The 19,025-nt window shown below is 37.6% G+C and overlaps 1 protein-coding gene across 1 annotated transcript in view; it reads right to left on the bottom strand.

The window, feature by feature from the left end:
* Positions 1-10,673: 10,673 nt before the first annotated feature.
* VN2R552 (vomeronasal 2 receptor 552) overlaps positions 10,674-19,025 on the bottom strand; it is a 47,888-nt gene continuing 39,536 nt past the window's right edge. The window contains exons 5-6 of the mRNA NM_001099562.1: positions 14,606-14,729; positions 10,674-11,647 (exon numbers count right to left, since the gene is read on the bottom strand). Of these exons, the coding sequence (NP_001093032.1) occupies positions 10,674-11,647; positions 14,606-14,729 (1,098 nt within the window). The remainder of the gene's footprint in view (positions 11,648-14,605; positions 14,730-19,025) is intronic.

Raw genomic sequence — 19,025 nt, forward strand, 5'->3', positions numbered from 1 at the left:
GGTTTGTCGTATACTGTCCTGCTGAGGTCACGTACCCCGAGTCTATTCCTCCTTTCTGTCTCTTAGCCAGTACCAAATTGTTTTGATGACTGCTGCTTTATAATATAGTCTGAGATCTGGGACTGCAAGGCCACCTTCCTTTGTATTTTTTTCCCATTATTTCCCTTGATATCCTTGATCCTTTGTTCTTCCAAATGAACTTTGTTATGGTTTTCCTAAATCAGAAAAAAATTTTTTTGGAAACTCAATGGGTATGGCACTAAATAGATAAGTGAGTTTGGGTAGGATGGTCATTTTTATTATATTGGCTCATCCTACCCATGAGCAGTTAATGTTTTTCCAATTGTTCAGGTCTAGTTTTAGTTGTGTGGAGAGTGTTTTGTAGTTGTGTTCATATAGTTCCTGTGTTTGTCTCAGGAGATAGATTCCTAAGTATTTTATTTTGTCTGAGGTAATTTTGAATAGGATTTCTCTTTCTAGTTCTTGCTGCTGAGCTGTGTTGGAAATATATAGAAATGCTGATGACTTATGTGGGTTTATTTTGTATCCTGCAACCTTGCTAAAGCTGTTGATTATTTCGATTAGCTTTTTGGTTGAATCTCTAGGATTCTTTAAGTAGACCATCATGTCATCCACAAAGAGTGATAACTTGGTCTCCTCCTTGCCTATTTTAATACCTTCAATTTCTTTTTCTTCTCTAATTGCTACTGTTAGTGTTTCTAGTACAATGTCAAATAATAGAGGTGATAATGGGCATCCTTGTTTCACTCCTGATCTTATTGGGAATGCATCTAGTTTATCCCCATTGCAGATGATATTAGTTGATGGTTTTAGATATATACTGTTTATTATTTTTAGGAACAACCCTTCTATTCCTATGCTGTCTAGTGTTTTTAATATGAATGGGTGTTGTATTTTATCAAAGGCTTTTTATGCATCTATTGAAATAATCATGTGATTTTTGTTTGTTTGTTAGTTGATGTGGTCAATTATGTGGATGGTTTTCCTAATATTGAACCAGCCCTGGATCCCTGGTATAAATCCTACTTGATCATGGTGGATGACCCTTCTGTTTACTTGCTGGAGTCTTTTTGCTAGTATCCTATTTAAGATTTTTGCATCTATATTCATTAGGGAGATTGGTCTATAATTTTCTTTCTCTGTTTTTGTCCTGCCTGGCTTTGGAATCAGTACCATGTTTGTGTCATAAAAGGAATTTGGTAGAACTCCCTCTTTGCTTATTATGTCAAATAGTTTGTATAGTATTGGGATTACCTGTTCTCTGAATGTTTGATAGAATTCACTGGTGAATCCATCAGGCCCTGGGGATTTTTTCTTAGGAAGTTCTTTGATGGCCTGTTGGATTTCTTTTTCTGATATGGGATTATTTAAGAAATCTATTTCTTCTTCTGTTAGTCTAGGCAATTTATATTTTTATAAATATTCATCCATATCACCTAGGTATATTTATTGCCATATAGTTGGGCAAAGTAGTTTTTAATGATTGCCTTAATTTCCTCTTCATTGAAGGTGAGGTCCCCCTTTTCATCCTTGATGCTGTTAATTTGCCTTTCTTCTTTCCTTTTTTAAATTAGATTGACCAGTACTTTGTCTATTTTGTCTGTTTTTTCAAAGTACCAGCTTCTAGTCTAATACCTCCCATTTCTTATGTTCTTAGGTAATTTCATTTTTATATTCCTAAATACTGTGATGAGAAATGCTACCTTGAAAAAATTTGAAGCTAAAATGCACGAAGACATGCAAAACCCATTGGATAATTTAAAATGCTCCTTACAGGATCAATTGGCAAATACTGATCCCACCCCAAACATGTCTGACCCATAGAAACCTGCTTCTGAACCTCTAAATGAGGAAATTCCCTACCCCAAAATGGAAATAGAAAACACCTCTCCTATACCAGACTGCTTCTCTTATGGTCTGCAAATCTTGGCTGAACTTACTTCCCAAGACCCTCCTCCTGAAATCCCAGTTTCTCCTGTTCCTTCTCCTACCCAAAAACCAATTCTAGCCCCAAGGAAATCTCATCCTTCTAAAGAACCTCTTTCTAGTCAAACTGACTCTCAGGTACCAAATTCAACTAGAGGTATTTTTCCCCTAAGAGAAGTACCTGAAATAGGATGCAATGGGGATGTGGTGACCCTCAGGCACATTATACCATTTACCCCCCAAGAAATAAATATATTCACATGAAATGTTCCCACATATAAACAAGATCCCTTTTTGGTAACAGAAAAGATAATAGACATATTTTTCAGTATAATTCATCTTAGAAAGTTGTTGAAAACTTGCTCCAGGCTTTTTTAACTGAATGTGAGAAAAATAAAATAATTTCTCATGTCAACAAAGCCCAGGGGCACAATGCAGCATGGTGGCCATCTCATGATCCCAAATGGAACTATAACAACTCTGAGGATTATTAGGGAAGCTATTATGGGGCACAGGAAACAGAGGATACAACCTTTGATTTCCCAGACCCTGATGTCCTACTACCTGTTGTCCCTATCCACTGCCCCCCCATACTGATGAGCCCCATGTTACCTTAAAGGTGGGTAACACCTATTATGATTGTCTTTTGGACACTGGAGCTTCCAGGTCTTTATTAAAGAGTACTCCTGATTTACATTGCTATTCCATGGGCTCAGAGAGTGTAATGGGAGTGTCAGAGATACCCAAAAGAGTTAAAAAAAACTTTCCTCTAGGATAGTGTCTGTAGTACCCCTAGAAGTACAACATTCTTTCCACTTGATGCCTGACTCCCCTTTAAATTTGCTGGGGAGGGACCTTCTATGCAAACTCAGAGCCACAATAACTTGCTCCCCAGATGATTCCTTATCATTGGAAGTACCTGAGGAATCTTTAAAATTACTCCCTGTACTTCTCTCAGAGAGTGAGGAGGGGAAAGAACATCCTGCCTTTGTAACACCTGCAGATATACCAGAGTCTCTTTGGGCCAAATCTTCTTCTGTTGTAGGCTTACTTAAGTCAGCTGTTCCTGTGCAGATAAAAACTAAATCGGGGGGCAGCTGGGTAGCTCAGTGGATTGAGAACCAGGCCTAGAAACGGGAGGTCCTAGGTTCAAATCTGGCCTCAGCCACTTCCTAGCTGTGTGACCCTGGGCAAGTCACTTGACCCCCATTGCCTAGCCCTTACCACTCTTCTGCCTTGGAGCCAATACACAGTATTGATTCCAAGACAGAAGGTAAAGGTTTTAATAAAAAAAAAACTAAATCTAGCCCACCTCCTTCCATTCCTTAGTATCCCTTCTCAAAATAGTCAATTGAGGGTATTACCCTAGTAATAAACTCGTTAATTGTTTAGGGAATAATAATACCTTGTAAATCTGAATACAATTTGTTCATCCTGCCGTTAAAAAACCAAAAATAGGGCCTCATGGCAAACACCTCTATATATTCATAAAGGATTTGAGGGCTGTGAACAATGACATTATAAAGAGACACTCCATAGTTTCCCACATACATATGATCATTTCTTGTATTCCTAGCATAGCTACATACTTTACAGTAGTGGACTTGTACTCAGCCTTCTTTTCCATACCCATTCATGAGGATTCCAGGCATATCTTTACTTTCACCTGGAAGGGCTCCCAGATACATGGAGCTGTCTGCCTCAGGGTTACATGGAAAGCCCGAGTTTATTTGCATAAATTTTGAGCCAAGACACAGATAATATAAGATTTAAAAGCAGTAAATTAATCAAATATGTAGATGATCTACTCTTGGCTTAAACAGACACAGACGCATGTCAGGAAGATAGTAAATACCTTCTTTTGGAACTACACAAAAGAGAGCATAAGATCTCAAAGAATAAAGTTCAGTGGTGTCTCCCCAAAGTAGAATATTTGGGTTTATCCTGACTGCAAGTGCCTGTTATATTTCTCCAAAATGAATTGAAAATATTCAAAACCTAAGTGCTCCTACCACTAAGAAACAGTTGAGAGCAATTTTAGGAGCAACAGCATTTTGTAGACAATGGATTCCTTGCTATGGGGAAATTACTAAACCCCTTATAGCACTAACAAGGGATTTGATCCCTGGACCCCTCAAATTAGAGCCAGAACACCTGACAGTTCTATTAGATCTAAAACAGGCTATCCTGTCTGCCCCTGCTCTAGGCATCCCGGATTACAACAAACCATTTACTTTGTATGTACATGTAAGAAGAGGGGTAGCTTCAGATATTTTAACTCAGACTTTGGGACCTTCTCAGCTCCCAATTGCTTATTATTCTGCCCAACTGGACCCAGTTGCATCAGGCACACCACCATATCTTAGAGGAGTAGCTGCTACAGCCTTTCTAGTGACAAAAACTGTTGATCTAGAATTGGAATGCCCATTAACAATTATGTGCCTACTGTGGAAGAGGTATGTATGCAAGACAGAAAGCTGAGGACAGAATAGCTGTCAATCAAAAGGAACATTCCATTTGGAATGTTCCTGGGAAAGACAGTTGGAGTCAAGTCAGGCTGAACTGGGCTGAGAAGCTTCTTAACTGGACCCCCTTTGGCTTCTGGAGCTGGGGGGAGAGGCTGGTGAACTTATTTTTGGCTGCTTATGGATGATGATGAAGACCCTGAAGCTTTTGCTGATTGACTGATATTTACCTGGCTGGTTAGAAGAAAAAGAAGAAAGAAGAAAAATTTTTGTCCTCCTATCTCTCAGACTGTCCCTGCTAGTGACTGATTGCCATTTCCCCAATATCCTCCTAACTCTCATATTAGAGAATAGGGAATCCTATCCCTCTTACTTCATCCCCCATCATTTCCTGTCTTCCACAATAAACCCTTCCCTGAGAAATTAAGAGAAAAAAGTATCTTCCCTAAATCTCATAGTTCACATTGAGTGAATTGAAGGAGAAGGGGGAGGGGAAGCTAAAGGCTTCAGAAGAGGGGAGAAAATAGGAGGCATTGAGGGAGGAGGGTAGGTAAAATCTTGATCCATTAGTTATCTAGTATCAATAGACACCCTCATGAAGTATCTATCTATTATAGATTATCACTCTATTACACCACATGAGGTAGAAGCATAGTTGCTAAGGCATAGAACACAAGCATTTTCTGATCAGTGAATTTCACGGTATGAAATTACCCTGTTAAACAATGAAAATATTACTCTGAAACACTATACAACCCTTAACCCTGCCACCTTGCTTCCAGATTTAACAACTTCAGGACAACTATTACACAGTTGTGAATCACTAGTATCCATGGCAGAAAAGCCTTGAGATAATCTCTTGGATATTCCCCTAGACAACCTAGATCTGGTCTTATTTATTGATGGTTCTTTTATGAGGGATGGCATATGCCACACTGGAGCTGCTGTAGTCACAGAATTTGCCACTGAGTGGTCAGCTTCACTGCCCTCTAATATTAGCGCTCAAGGTGCAGAACTCATAGCTCTGAAACATGCCTGTATAATTGCCAAGGATAAAAAGGCAACAATGTATATGGATTCTAGATATGCTTTTGGCATTTGTCACTCAGTTGGGATACTATGGCTCCAAAGAGGATTTTTAACCTCAGCTGGAAAATCTGTAGCTAATGCAGAAATTGTTAATGAAGTTCTTTCTGCTCTCCAGCTGCCTGAAGCCCTAGCTGTAGTTCATTGCTCTGCCCATTCAGGTGGCTCTGACCCTGTCTCTAGGGGAAATGACCAAGTAGATACTGCTGCAAAGCTAGCAGCCATAGAAGGGCCTGAAATAATTTTGCTATTAACAACCACTGATGACTTAAATTTATCACTTTCCTATAATGAAAATGAAGTGGAAAAAAGCAAAAATTTAAAGCAAAACAGATTAATGGAGCATGTGTGTCATCTGAAGGATAACTCCCAAATTTCATGTACCATATCATCCCCAGTGCTCAGGTCAAGTTTAAAGAATTAACAGAGAACTTAAAACTATGATTGGCAAATTATGCACTGAAACACATTTAAAATGGCCTGAAATTCTCCCTCAAGCCCTATTTTATCTTAGAAGCAGGCCTAGAGGAAATCTACACATCTCACCATTTGAGATGCTTTTTAGACATCCACCTATACAGGCTAAGCCTTTCTCCCCTGCATATACATCACTATTAGGGGGAGATTGTAATATTGCTTCCTACATACAGCAATTACAGCACAAAATGTGTGAACTCAATGAATCTGGAGCTGCAGTAAAAGCCAGACCACTAGACTTTTCACTTCATTACCTGAACCCAGGAGAAAAGGTGTATATAAAATTTTCCAGCATACTGGAGCAACTCAGTCTTCCTGGGAAGGGCCATTCCAAATATTGTAAACTACTCCAATATCTATGAAGATTGGAGAGAATGATTCTGATTCATTGCTCACATGTAAAGAGAGCATCTTCTATTGAGACTGATTGACTGTATCCTATCACGTGTACTGGAGATAATAATCCATAGACAAGTGGATACTGTTTTTTTGGGAACACATTGAATTCCTGAATTCCCCCCCCCTTATTTTATTATTGCTTTTCTTATATTTGATTAGAATATTTTATTTTTCCCTTTTTTCATTTCTTGTAATTAAGGTATTAATTTTTGATTCAGCAGTAATATAAGTTTAATATATATATATAAATATATATATATACATGCTATAATATTAATGCATACCCAAAGAACTTTAAACTGTGGAAACCTTCCATTTATTGATAAATGTTATGGGACTGTGATTGTTTGTGTATGATTCTAGGAAATGGGATAAAAACAAGGAGCACAGACTTAACCTGAATAGTGCCAAAAAAAGAGCACACAGGTAAAAAGAAAGAAACCAATCCAGGTAGGATCAATGCACTTATAAGCCAATACAAAAGGACTTGAACCTAGTGTGAGACTCGAGGTTGCGATGCTTGACATATGTCAAGTTGTAGGACTTCCTTATATCCATACTCTTTGTGAAACACTCACAGACAAGTACCAAAGTTTGGCTATCATCCTGGCTCCCATATCCCTGAGAATGACAAAAAATCAGACCAGGGAATGATACTTCCCTCTCAAAATAAAAATCTAGTACTTTTTCTTTCTTATAGTATGGCAACTTCCTGTATTCTTGGCTACAAATGGGAAAGTGAAATATTACTGCATTCTCTCCTACAGACGTGTGGGATAGAACTTACTTTAAGTTGGACCCTAATAGAAAGGCTTGTTAGAAATTTATTGGACCCTAATACAAGGACCTATTAGGAATTTATTCTTGGTTACTCAACATTTTATATATATAGATTTTGATATTTTGTTTCTGATTTTGAATTTTTTTCCTTTCTTCTAAAATTTTAACTTTCTTCCATTTTTTTTCTTTATGTTTTTGGGTTTTTTCTCTTCTTTTGATAATTGACTCATATACCCCCCATAACTCAACCATGCATCCTGAGCTGAACTAGATGTTTCTTAACATCCACTTCAGGGGGGACTGTATTTTAATAAAAATTCAAGATTTTAAAATTTTGTTTGAGAAAGATCTTCAAGGAAAGAAGCTTGCTAACTCCTAAATCCAGAGAATGAACTGTTGCAGAAAGATGCCAGAAAACCTACACTACATCAAGAAGATCCAGAATGAACTTTGGGTGTGGTTGATTGAACAGAAGTTTGATTGAACATTTATTTGAATGTATACACTTATGCCAAAAGGGGACTACCCCAATTGGTTTTTGTCAATGCGCCCAACAAACATTGGTTTTTCTGTCTTTCTCTCTTTTATTCCCCTCTTCTATCTAACTATTGTAGTTTCCTCTTATAAGGTGAAATTTTGTATGCACCTGCAGTTAGAAAAATGTAGAGGCTCTCTTTCATCTTATCTTGCCATCTCTGGCAAGCTATAGCATGGAGTGCTGGCTGCAATGGAGAACCAGGTTTTTATGTTAAGCTATATAGGCTCATATTATCTCTTTACTAATAAATGCTCATAAATCTAGTTATAAGCCTCCAAGGTTCATTTTTATTTATATCATTGTTAAGGACTAGAGATACAATATAATCTCTGCACTCAAGGAATTTACATTATAATGAATATTAAAGGTATTGGAATGCAGAGAAGAGGAGAAGACTATAGGACTTGGCAGAGAAATCTGATTCCTATCCAGATAAGAAAAAATGTTCTCACATTGCATCTATTTGGAAGCAAGAATAGAGTCCTGGTTGTATATGGTTAGACGAAGGTCAGGGAATTTGGCCATTGTCTAGATGTAAAGCAAATGACACCAAGAATAACTTTCTCTGTGAAGTTAAGTCTAATAATGGCCAAGCACAGTACCCTTCCCTAGGTAAGCTTGGTAATTGTGAGGTGCTTTCCATTGTGGGGTTTAGGTCAAGAAGAGTAACTTCTTTTTTGCCTCCATGCCTCCATTGCCAGCATTAGTCCTGCCTACCCTGCCACTGATAATATCTGCTGACATTGTGACCCCCAAGAGCATGAGTAGTCCTTAACCGTCTTGCATCTCACCTATCACTTCTGAATGAGGTCCCTTCTTGAGATCATCAATTACTTCAACATCTAAATAACAATGACATCTAAAAAAGTTAGAAGGGGGCAGGAGAAGCTCATCTTCATACCTAACTAGAGTAGGAAAGTTACAAATCAGTGATGTTTTATTCCACTATGAGGAATAGTAGAACATAATATCTTCTATTATGGAGATACCTTTTATTATGGGGTACCTTTTTCTGTTGTAACATTTTGCTGAAGCATAAGGCCTGGCTTCTGGCAAATTGTCAATGTGCCTTTGTTTATGGGGAACCCCCTCCACCCCCAAAATGCTAATTAGTTGTTCATGTATTGGTCCCTTGTTTCCAATTGTAAATAAGAAGTGGCAAGAGATCTAGAAAAAGCAACACACATACTGAGTGAGAGGGCCCATATGGAAGATTCAGAAAGGAACTATGGGTAAGTTTTATAACATGAGAATCCATGAAGGAGTTGCAATTTTGACTCTTGAAAGAATTATGTTCATCCAGGTGATCTAGATAAAAGCCATCTCCACCCTCACCACCCTCCACACAGCCAGGTGTCATCTTTAGGGAAGATATGGAGAAGGAAAAAAAACTGGAAAACAGCCTGAAAATCACAAAGAATCTGAAATTATTGCTCCTGGAAGCCATAGTCATATCCAGGATTTCACTATTCCAACAGACTATCACTGAAGAGTCAAACATGACTGATAAATGACTGAACCTCATTCCCTTAAGTGGAATATCTTTTCATCATTTTATTATTATCAGAAACTATTATTCCTTTAAAGGAAGTATCTTAACCTATTATTCCTTTAAACAGAATATTTTCCTCTAGCAGTGTGAGAATAAACCTTACTTTATCTTCAAAGAAACTGAAAAGAATATGGTCCTCTCAATTCAGAAGAGGATGGTCTTCCATGAAAAAGTACCAAAAAGGAAACTCAGAAAAAAAGGAGTTTTTCTAAAAAGCTGCCTCCCAGAAGTCAGATTCCTGACTTGATTTGCTTCAATTTGCTAAGCATCTTTGAGAGTGAAAACTGAAATAATTGAAGAAAGATTCAAGCTTCTAAGCATAATGATTTATTGAACAGTACATGTCAATTTGATAAGAAATTAGGACCAGTCCTCATCATGACAATGGACCACCAATACATAAGAGACACATTCTTTATGTATTAAAAGAAAATAATTAACAGAGTATAAACCATAGTTAGTCAGTTAAATAATCTGATTCGGAGCATTCCAAATATGTAGGAAACCAGTGCACATGTGTGACCCCCTTAAATCAGAAAAAAGTGGTGTTCCACTCACCACAATTGTCTGCTTTCAATCAATGAAACTTGAAAATAGAAACAGATTGACTAGACATGGACAAATTTTAGACAAAATATATGAGTCCTTGAGAGGAATAATTGTGAAAAACATCCTAGTATCAGTCTTCATATAAAACTGGTTTTCTGGTCAACAAAACCTAGATCTTTAGATAAGAGTCTTTAAGTATGATTAGAGATGATCCAGCTTCAAGTCACAAACATCTATGTTCAAACAATGTAATAAAGATTTCTCACAAGTCCCATGATAGAATACAGTTTTCTTTCAAGATAGAAATTGGATCAGATCAATAATTGTATATGAAGGGAAGTGATTTAAATCTAGAATGAAGTCACAAAATGGAGTAAGTGCAGTTAACTCAATTCTGACAATTCCCTCAGGTCATTGAATGAAAGCAGATGATCCATAATGAAGATAGTTTGAGACTAGTTATGTAGAATAAGTCATGCCCCATGGAGCTAAAGGTAACAAATCAAAGTATCAGATAATCAATGATTTAAGTTATGATTGAGTGTATTGATTAAGAATTTCCTCATGGGAATTGATGGTTGATATGGTACATGAGAGATTTTATTTAGACTCTTTGTCTCCATCCCTTACATTTATAGGATGACGTTGATAACATCTAACATTCTGAAATCCAATATTTTACCCATTTCATTATTAGAAATGTCCATCAAAATTAGTAGCAACCTCATCAAAAGAGCAGTAGTCAGTTGCACCATGGGAACTCAGCCTATCTATGAGAGTGGAAGTTTACAAAGTAGCCAAAGAGACTGTCATATAGACATGAAGTGCTGTCCAAACATCACCAAAAACTAAAAAAATTCCTATTCCAGATTCATGTTGGTTATTCTTCCAACCTAATATTCCAAGAACTGGAAGTATAAGACTGGGTTCGAGGAAAAACCTTGCCTTTGAAAACTTGTTTATTTTTTAACTTTTTTTCCTGGGTATTTCTGTCTGGCTTCAGGAGGATGATATAACATTTGGGAATGAAAATGCAGCCCAGTAACCCAGCACTGGAGGCCAGGATGGAGAAGATCTCCACAGCCACCATGGCCTTCCCTTTGGTGCTCTGGTAGGTGGGCAGAAAAGAGGCCCAGACACTGCAAAACACCAGCATGCTGAAAGTGATGAACTTGGCTTCATTGAAGGTATCAGGCAGGTTTCTGGCCAGGAAAGCCACAGTGAAGCTCCCCAGGGCTAGAAGGGCCACATAGCCCAGGACACTGTAAAATGCAAAGGTAGAGCCCTCGCTACATCTAATGATTATGTGGCCGTATTCAGAGTGTGTGTCTGCCTCTGGAAAGGGGGGAGAAGTTACCAACCAAATGCCACAGAAAATCACTTGAATTCCAGAGCAGATGAGAACAATATAGATGGACACTCTGGGCTGAATGAACATGCGGATCCTGCTTCCTGGTTTTATACTTCTGAAAGCCAGAACCACTATTACAGTTTTGGCCAAAATGGAGGAAACAGCCACTGTGAAGACAACTGCAAATACTGTTTGTTGGAGGAGACAGGTGGCAGGGGTAGGATGGCCAATGAAGAGCAGGGAGCAGAGGAAACAGAAGGTAAGAGAGATGAGGAGAGTATAGCTGAGAGTCCTGTTATTGGCTTTGACTATGGGAGTGTCTTGGAACTTCACAAAGACCCACAGAACCAAGGCAGTCAGTAAAGAGAAAAAAACAGCCAGTAGAGCCAAAGTCATCCCCAAAGGATCTTTTGCATTCAGGAAGGTAATAGTCTTAGGGATGCAGCGATCTCTCTCTCTATTTGGATATTCAACATCTGGGCACTTCATACAATGCTCTGCATCTGCAGGAGACAAATAAGGACTCAATGTTTAGATTTAAAGAATTATGTCTATGCCCATATTTAGGAAGTAGGCAAGAGAATGGCAACAATATCTTTTTTCCCGATAGGACCAAAAATCTCTCTTCCCTTTTTGCTGAGAGATGTTACTGGTAAATAAAAGGACAATCAAGGCTAGGCCCCCCTCTGACCATGTCCTTCATTCATAGTTAGATTTAGGTCTCATTGATTCTCTATATTCCTTTTCCTTAACTGATAATATCTGTTACTTTTAATTTATTCTCTTAATGCAATAAAGCTAATATTTGCAGACCCATTATCAAAGGTAAAGCTTGCTGCTATATCCATTGCATTGTGCAACAACTCTAGCTATAGATTGCCTGAATTAATCTTTCCACATTCTTCCCAGCTTTCAGTATAACCACTCCCACATTTAATTTTTATGAAATAAACCTATTTTTGTAGGGCTGTACTCTCTGTGCTCTTGTTATCTCCTTCTTTGGAATGGAAATTCCTTGAATACAGGAACTATTTCTTTTTATTCCTTATATTCTTACCATTTGTCAACAACACTGTCATATAATATAAGGATATTGATTGATTGATGATTTGTGGAATAGCAGGCAACTCCATGATATATTCAACAGAGGATTCCATAATCCTTTAATATCAATGTTTTATCAGATAGTTTAAAGCCAAATTCTCATTCTGTCACAGAATAAATTTTTTCACATGCTTTTGGAATAGTGAATTTACCATATTTTCAACCTCTTATTCAGATTCAATAATTTTTCTAAAATTTTACCCCCTAAATGACAAAATTTCTCTGGCACTCTAGACCTCGTCTTGTCATCAGCAGGTTATCTCTTCCCTAGACATTCAATTTCCTCCTCTTTGCTTCTTCTTCCTTTTTCTGTTGTCTTCCACCACATGAAACTTTCAAATCCCAAAACTTCCTCTGTGACATCAGAGATAAGAATTGAAATCAACTCATTTGCTGGTGATGTCACAAATCCATACAGAAGTTCTGAAATTTTACTACGTTATAAGTAACATAAATAGTTCATAGACACAGGTATTAGGAATGCCTGAGTTCAAATCCTTCCTCAAACTCTAGTTAGCTCTATGACCCTATGCAAGTCACTTCACCTTTATCTGTTTCAGTTTCTATGTCAGCAAAATGACAGTGAGAATAACATGTACATCAAGAATTGTGAGGTTCAAATGAGGGTAAATGTGTAAAGCAATATATAAATGCTGGTTTTTATTATTACTTTCGTCATCATCCTCATTATCACTAAATCAAGAGACTTCCTTCATTGCAAAGGAAAAACTGATATATTCCCATATCAAGGCAATAGAACATATTAGTATATGGCGTAAACCTGGTACACATTGTAGGAACTTCTCATAGAATCAGCCTTTTCTCTACTTTCTCCTTTTACCTACTGGCTTGGCTTCAAGACAATCTAAATCAAGTTTCAAATGAAATGGCCCTGGCTGAGTTCTGGGTGCATCCATTCTTCTCCCAAGATCTGATGATATTTTCAGTCCATAAATACTGTGATTCAGGTGTGCATTTATTCACACTAATGCCCCATTGCTTAATCTTCTGATTTTATTCATTTTCTGATGTTGCTTCATGTGCAATATAGTATAATTGGTAGAAAACGGATTGCAAACCAAGAAGACCATAGTTCAAGTTCTGCCTCTGATACATATGCTCTTGTAATCCAATAGAAGTTACTCAATCATTCAGTGTTCAGGTAACACTAAAACAGTAAGATTCATATGAGTTGTGGACCTGAATTGGTAGAAGCAGTTTCTAGTTCAGTATTTGCCTTTAGCAGTAAAATCACAGACCCAATCCCAGCCCCTAGCCCTATCATCACCTTATTTTTTTTTTTAGAACCCTTACCTTCCGTCTTGGAGTCAATACTGTGTATTGGCTCCAAGGCAGAAGAGTGGTAAGGGCTAGGCAATGGGGGTCAAGTGACTTGCCCAGGGACATCACCTTATTTTATATTGTTTAAAATTCCAAACATTGCTTTGAACATTCTCTAGAAAAACTGATTCTTCTTTGTTCTTCAATGGATCATTATTAATATGAGCTAGAGGAAAAGAATATTGGATTGGAGACAAACAGAGACAGAAAGAAAAAAATAGAGAGGAGGGATGCAAAACATGGTACCTAAAGATACATAAATGGACACACATAGCAAGGGACAGGAGAAGGAATGACTATTCTGATGTGGATAGCTGTAATCCACTAAAGCTCCCAAGTGACATCACTTCTTTTAGATCAGAAAGAGTATAGGGAAGAGGTAACTGTTCCCCTTCCCCTTCCTCATTACTGTAGCTAACAGGTATCTTATGACAGATTTCAAGTTTCCTAAAGCTAACCCCCCAGCTCCTACAATTTGCCCCCCCAGCACAAATCTACTCTTTTGGGTATCTGGGGCTCTCACAACATAGTCCCCAGTATTATTATAATGAAGAGAGTATAACACCCCATTTGGAACAAGTTCAGTAGATTCCCTGTAATTGTACCTGAAAACAATTTGTTCTGATGGCTCTTGAAGATAGATCTGAGACCTGAAATCTCACTTTCACCTGCTTAACTCACTTAAACGTAACATTACTCTACCCCCTCTGACACCCAGGCTACATTAGAGTCTTCATCTCTGATATTCAGCCTGGCTGGAATGCTTTTTCTGGGGAATTTATAACCATTTTTTTTCCAATAGAAGATTAAAGAATTTGAATTCATCAATGAAACAACAGCAAATGCTTTTTTTTGGGTAGTTTTCAATTTTCAATCTGTTGTAAGATCAAAGGCACCATGTTTGGGGCACTTATTTCAGGATATTCATCTGATGCTTCTTGGTCTCATATGATCTGTTACTCAGAAAATGATGTATGTTAATGACCGTGAGAAGGGAGTTCCCTGCAGGAACTCACTCATCTGACTAGATATCTCCCCTTCTGGGCATGGGAAGCAGTCAAAGCAGCAGACAGACTCTCCCTCCAAAGGGGTCTTCCTGAATCCAGGAACACAACTGTCACTGCAAACTCCACAGGGAACCTAAGACAGTAACAGGAGAGGGGAATACACATCTTAACTGAGAACTCCAGAGATTTTGGACAGCAAAAAAGAAGCTTATTTTCTAGGTAACCATTATTTTACACCCACTTCCATGGATAGCCAAGTGACCATGCAAATAGAAGGCTGACCTTGGAGGCAGGAAGATCTGAATTCACTTACAGCATAACATTCACTGTCTGTTACTGGGCACGTCATTTTACCTTTGTCTGCCTCAGTTTACTAAACTTTCAAGTAAAAATGATATAAATGCTTATTTGGTTTTGCCTCTGTCCTCTTTTGATATGACCACGTCTGTCTTGAGTTACACCATTTACAATATTATCTATGCTGTGGTTTGGGCTCTCAATGAAATATTTAAGATAAAAATAGAGAAAAAACCAAAGATGAATGAAGAATATACAGTATCCCATTCTTGGCAATGATAAAAGACTAATGGAACACATGCAGCTTAATTTCTACTGTGGGGAGAGAATCTTATGTCACCACTGAACCTTATCATTAGAGGACCTAGTGGGAGACTAATTAGATAATACTTGGTAGTGGTAGTATTATGCCTTCATGATCTTAAAGGAAGAATGGAAAGATGAGAAGAGGAATATACTAGGTGGGGAAAAGAATGGAATGTTAGAAGAAAGTATCTCATAATCAAGGTACGCTAAAAAGAGATTTGCACAAACAAGGAATGGGATGGGTAAAGGCTGATAAGAGGGAAAATGAGGAATTAGAGAGAAGGTGGATCAAAAGAGGGATAAAGCCTATAGTAAATAAAATGAAAATAAGAATGTACATTTTACTCTTTTTGAAATGGCAAAGGAAATATTAAATACTGTAGATAATTTGAAGAATAACTAAACAAGTTATGATATATACACATGTGCACATATATAAATAGGCATATATAAACATAAATTATACATGCTCACATGATGTGTATATATGTTCATATGTAGATGTATATATGTCATGAAATATTATTATAATGTAAGAAATGATGAAAGGGATTGTTTCAGAGAATCAATGGAAACTTGTATGAAGTGATGACAAGTGAAGTGAACAGAATTAAATGAACTTTTCCGGCAAAAACAATATTAGACTCATCCCAGAGGATGGACAGAGGAGTAACAAAGTCACATGTCTGGTAGTATGTCAGCATAGCACTGCCATTTAAGTCAGGAGGCCAGGAGATATAATGTATGGAGGCCTGGGGACAAGAAAAGGATCCAAGGAAAGGAAAACTTGAAAAAAAGCTTGAAAAGCCAATGCAGGAAACTACAGGCTTGGGGTTGGGGGAGCTCTCCTCTATTGCTCTCTCTCTTTTTCTATTGCCCATTTCCCCTGGCATATCTATATAACCATCTCTGGCAAGTGCCAGCTTGCCAGGCTGGAATTTGGGACCTGATCTTACTATAAGTTAGAAAGGCTGGAAATCTTATTTCTATATTTTTTCTCTTTACTAATAAATATTTATAAATTTAATATAGTCTTCAAGATTAATTTTTATTCCTAACAGTCTGGCAAACCATGAAGTTGGTGATGTTTCTCCTCTTTGGATTTTTTCCAATTCCCTCCCCCCCCCCCATTTTTATCTTCCTCTTCCTCTCAGTTTTTCATAAAGGTAGTTTACTAGAAAATCTAAATTTTTTTTGAGTTTCAGTTTCCTGAGATGTGACAATAGCCATGCTGTGGATCAGCTCAATGAGACTTCATCTTTGTGTTCTTTTAAATTAGATTGTTAGGCTATGGGTGTAGGAAGGTGGAAAGGTTTTAGCTCAGCCTCAGAGAGTGAGAGATTAGTATTATTTGAGTGGAGAGATGACGACTTTACTTTTTATTTCCATTTTCACTTTAAAATTACCCAGTGTTTAGGGGGATTCATGGAGACCAAATGGTAGCTTGAGAAAGAAATTTAAAGTAGATTTTTAAAATGGGACCTCTTTAGGAACAAGTTTAAAGTTAAGTTTTAAAGTGTGACCTAGTGGGGGTACGTCCTATAGTAAGATTGGGAAACCTGATTTTTCTTCCCCACCTCCCACCCTTTTCTCTTCTATATTGGAATTTTAAAGTTTAGACAATGGAAAATTCTCCAGGGACTCTGAAAAATATTACAGAATGAATTCCAAAAGAAATCTCTTTTAATAAGATGCTCATTTTATGAGGAGATAATCTTTTATGAAGAGGAAGAAAGCAATTTATTTCTGTAAATCTTAGTCAAAAAGGAGTTAAAGATGGCTATAGGAGAAGATAATCCCAAGAAACTGTTTTACTGGTTTGTTTGGAAATTTTTCTTTAAATATTCTACTAAACCAGTGTCATATGAAGCCCCGTCTCCCTAAAAATTTCTGGTAAACCTTCACTTGATCTATGCCCAGACCCTTTCCTTCTGAAGATCTGGCCCTGTGGTACATCTTTGGATTCTCCTCTTCCTCCCTCCCTAACCACACCTCTTCCTTCTGCCTCTGCCTCTGCTCCTCCCAGAGTCTGAAATATCTCTTTCCCCTTTTGCTGTTTCCCCTATTCTTCCTTCTTCTTCTACTCCTCTCTTTTCTCCTCTTCCTCCTCCCTCAATCCCTCCTTCTGTTCTTCCTCCTTTTTCTCCTCCTCCTCACCTTTCCTTTCTTCTCCTCTCCCTCTGTCTGCTCCTCTCCTTTCTCTTCCTCTATGTCCTTCTCCCTCTACTCCATGTGTCTTCTCTTCCTTCTCTACTCAGACTCTAGGCATTGTACTGAAAGCTAAAGAAGCCTCAAGTAAAGGCAGGCTTCCTTTGAGGGAAGTTACCACACATGAGAGTAAAGGAAATTTAGTAACAGTAGGAAATCATGTGTCTTTTTCCTCCAATGATATTGATAGATGTATAAACAGGACTCCTTTATTTGATGGTGAACCCTTTCTTTTGACCAAGCAATTTGAAAATATTCTTAGGACTTATAACCCAAGTTGAGCATGTCATGGATATCATGTATGCCTTACTTACTGAGGGGGATAAACAGGTCATCCTTGTAGCTACTAATAATTATCAAGATGAGAATGCCAAAAAATGGCCTTTAAAAACCCCATATGGGACTCAAACACAGCTGAGGACTGTATGCAATTATGTGAAGCCAGACATACTTAGTTAAAGTGTATGAAAACTTGCTCCTCAAGACCAGAGAACTGGAATGAAATCAAATATATTAATCAGTAAGTAAGTGAACATTCAATTCACTTTTATGATAGGATTGTAGAATTTTGGGCTAGATCTTTCAGAGATTCCAAATACTCATATCATAAGAAAACCATTTTATCAATCACTTGTCCTCAAAAATGAAAGAATATTTTCTGAAGAACTGTCCAGACAGGCCCATCATGGACATAGAATACTTGAAGAGATTAGCAGTGTATGTTTTGGAAGAGTTTGAGAGGAAAGAAAAGGAAAAAGCTATAAAGGAGAAACTGGACAAACAAAAACAAGGCAGGGAGAAAGTGGCAGTTACTTTTGCTCCTATCTTAACAAATGTAATTAAGGAAATCATGACTTTCTTGAAAGACATGGCAAGTACCCTGGCATATTGAGGGTCAATACAATAATATTTCTCTGGAAATCAAGGCCATGTACCTACAAATTGTAGAAGGAAGAATCAGGAGATTAGGATCAGACATTGGAGGGATAATAATAATAGAACCTCCAAAAGGGCTCATAATGTTAATAAGATAAATCACAATTCAAATTATAACAACCCATAAAATGCCTATAGTCACTGTGGGGGACACTAGAGGAATAACCAAAGGTATGGTTAAAGGGTTCATGATTTCTGATGGCACAAGGATGGGGAAGAGACATCAAGGAGTCTGGAGGTGTTTACTCCTTCTCAGATCCCAATGTCTTCTTGACAATAATTATTTCAGTCTACTCCCCTCCCCAAGTGAAGAACCTCATGCACATGCAGATCTATACTCAAGAGTCAAGGTTTATGTAAAGAATTTTCAGCACACTGGAGGAACTCATGGAAGGCCTTTTACAAGAATTGCTAATAACTCCAACTGTGATCAAAATTGGAGAAAAAGACTCTTGGATTCATCATTCTCATGTAAAACAAGGACCATCTACTGACACTGAGTAATTGTATTCTGTGGCATACATTGCATGTTATTGCTTATTTGTTTGTTTTGGTTTTGTTTTGTTTTTTTGGGATTTGATTTTTCTTTAAGATTATAAATTAATCTAATCTAGGTTATTCTGTGACAAAATGTTACCTTAAATTAGGATGTTTGGGTTATTAGCTATAATCCAGGTTACAT

The sequence above is a fragment of the Monodelphis domestica genome, chromosome 3, assembly GCF_027887165.1.
Source record: "Monodelphis domestica isolate mMonDom1 chromosome 3, mMonDom1.pri, whole genome shotgun sequence".
Classification (NCBI taxonomy): domain Eukaryota; kingdom Metazoa; phylum Chordata; class Mammalia; order Didelphimorphia; family Didelphidae; genus Monodelphis; species Monodelphis domestica.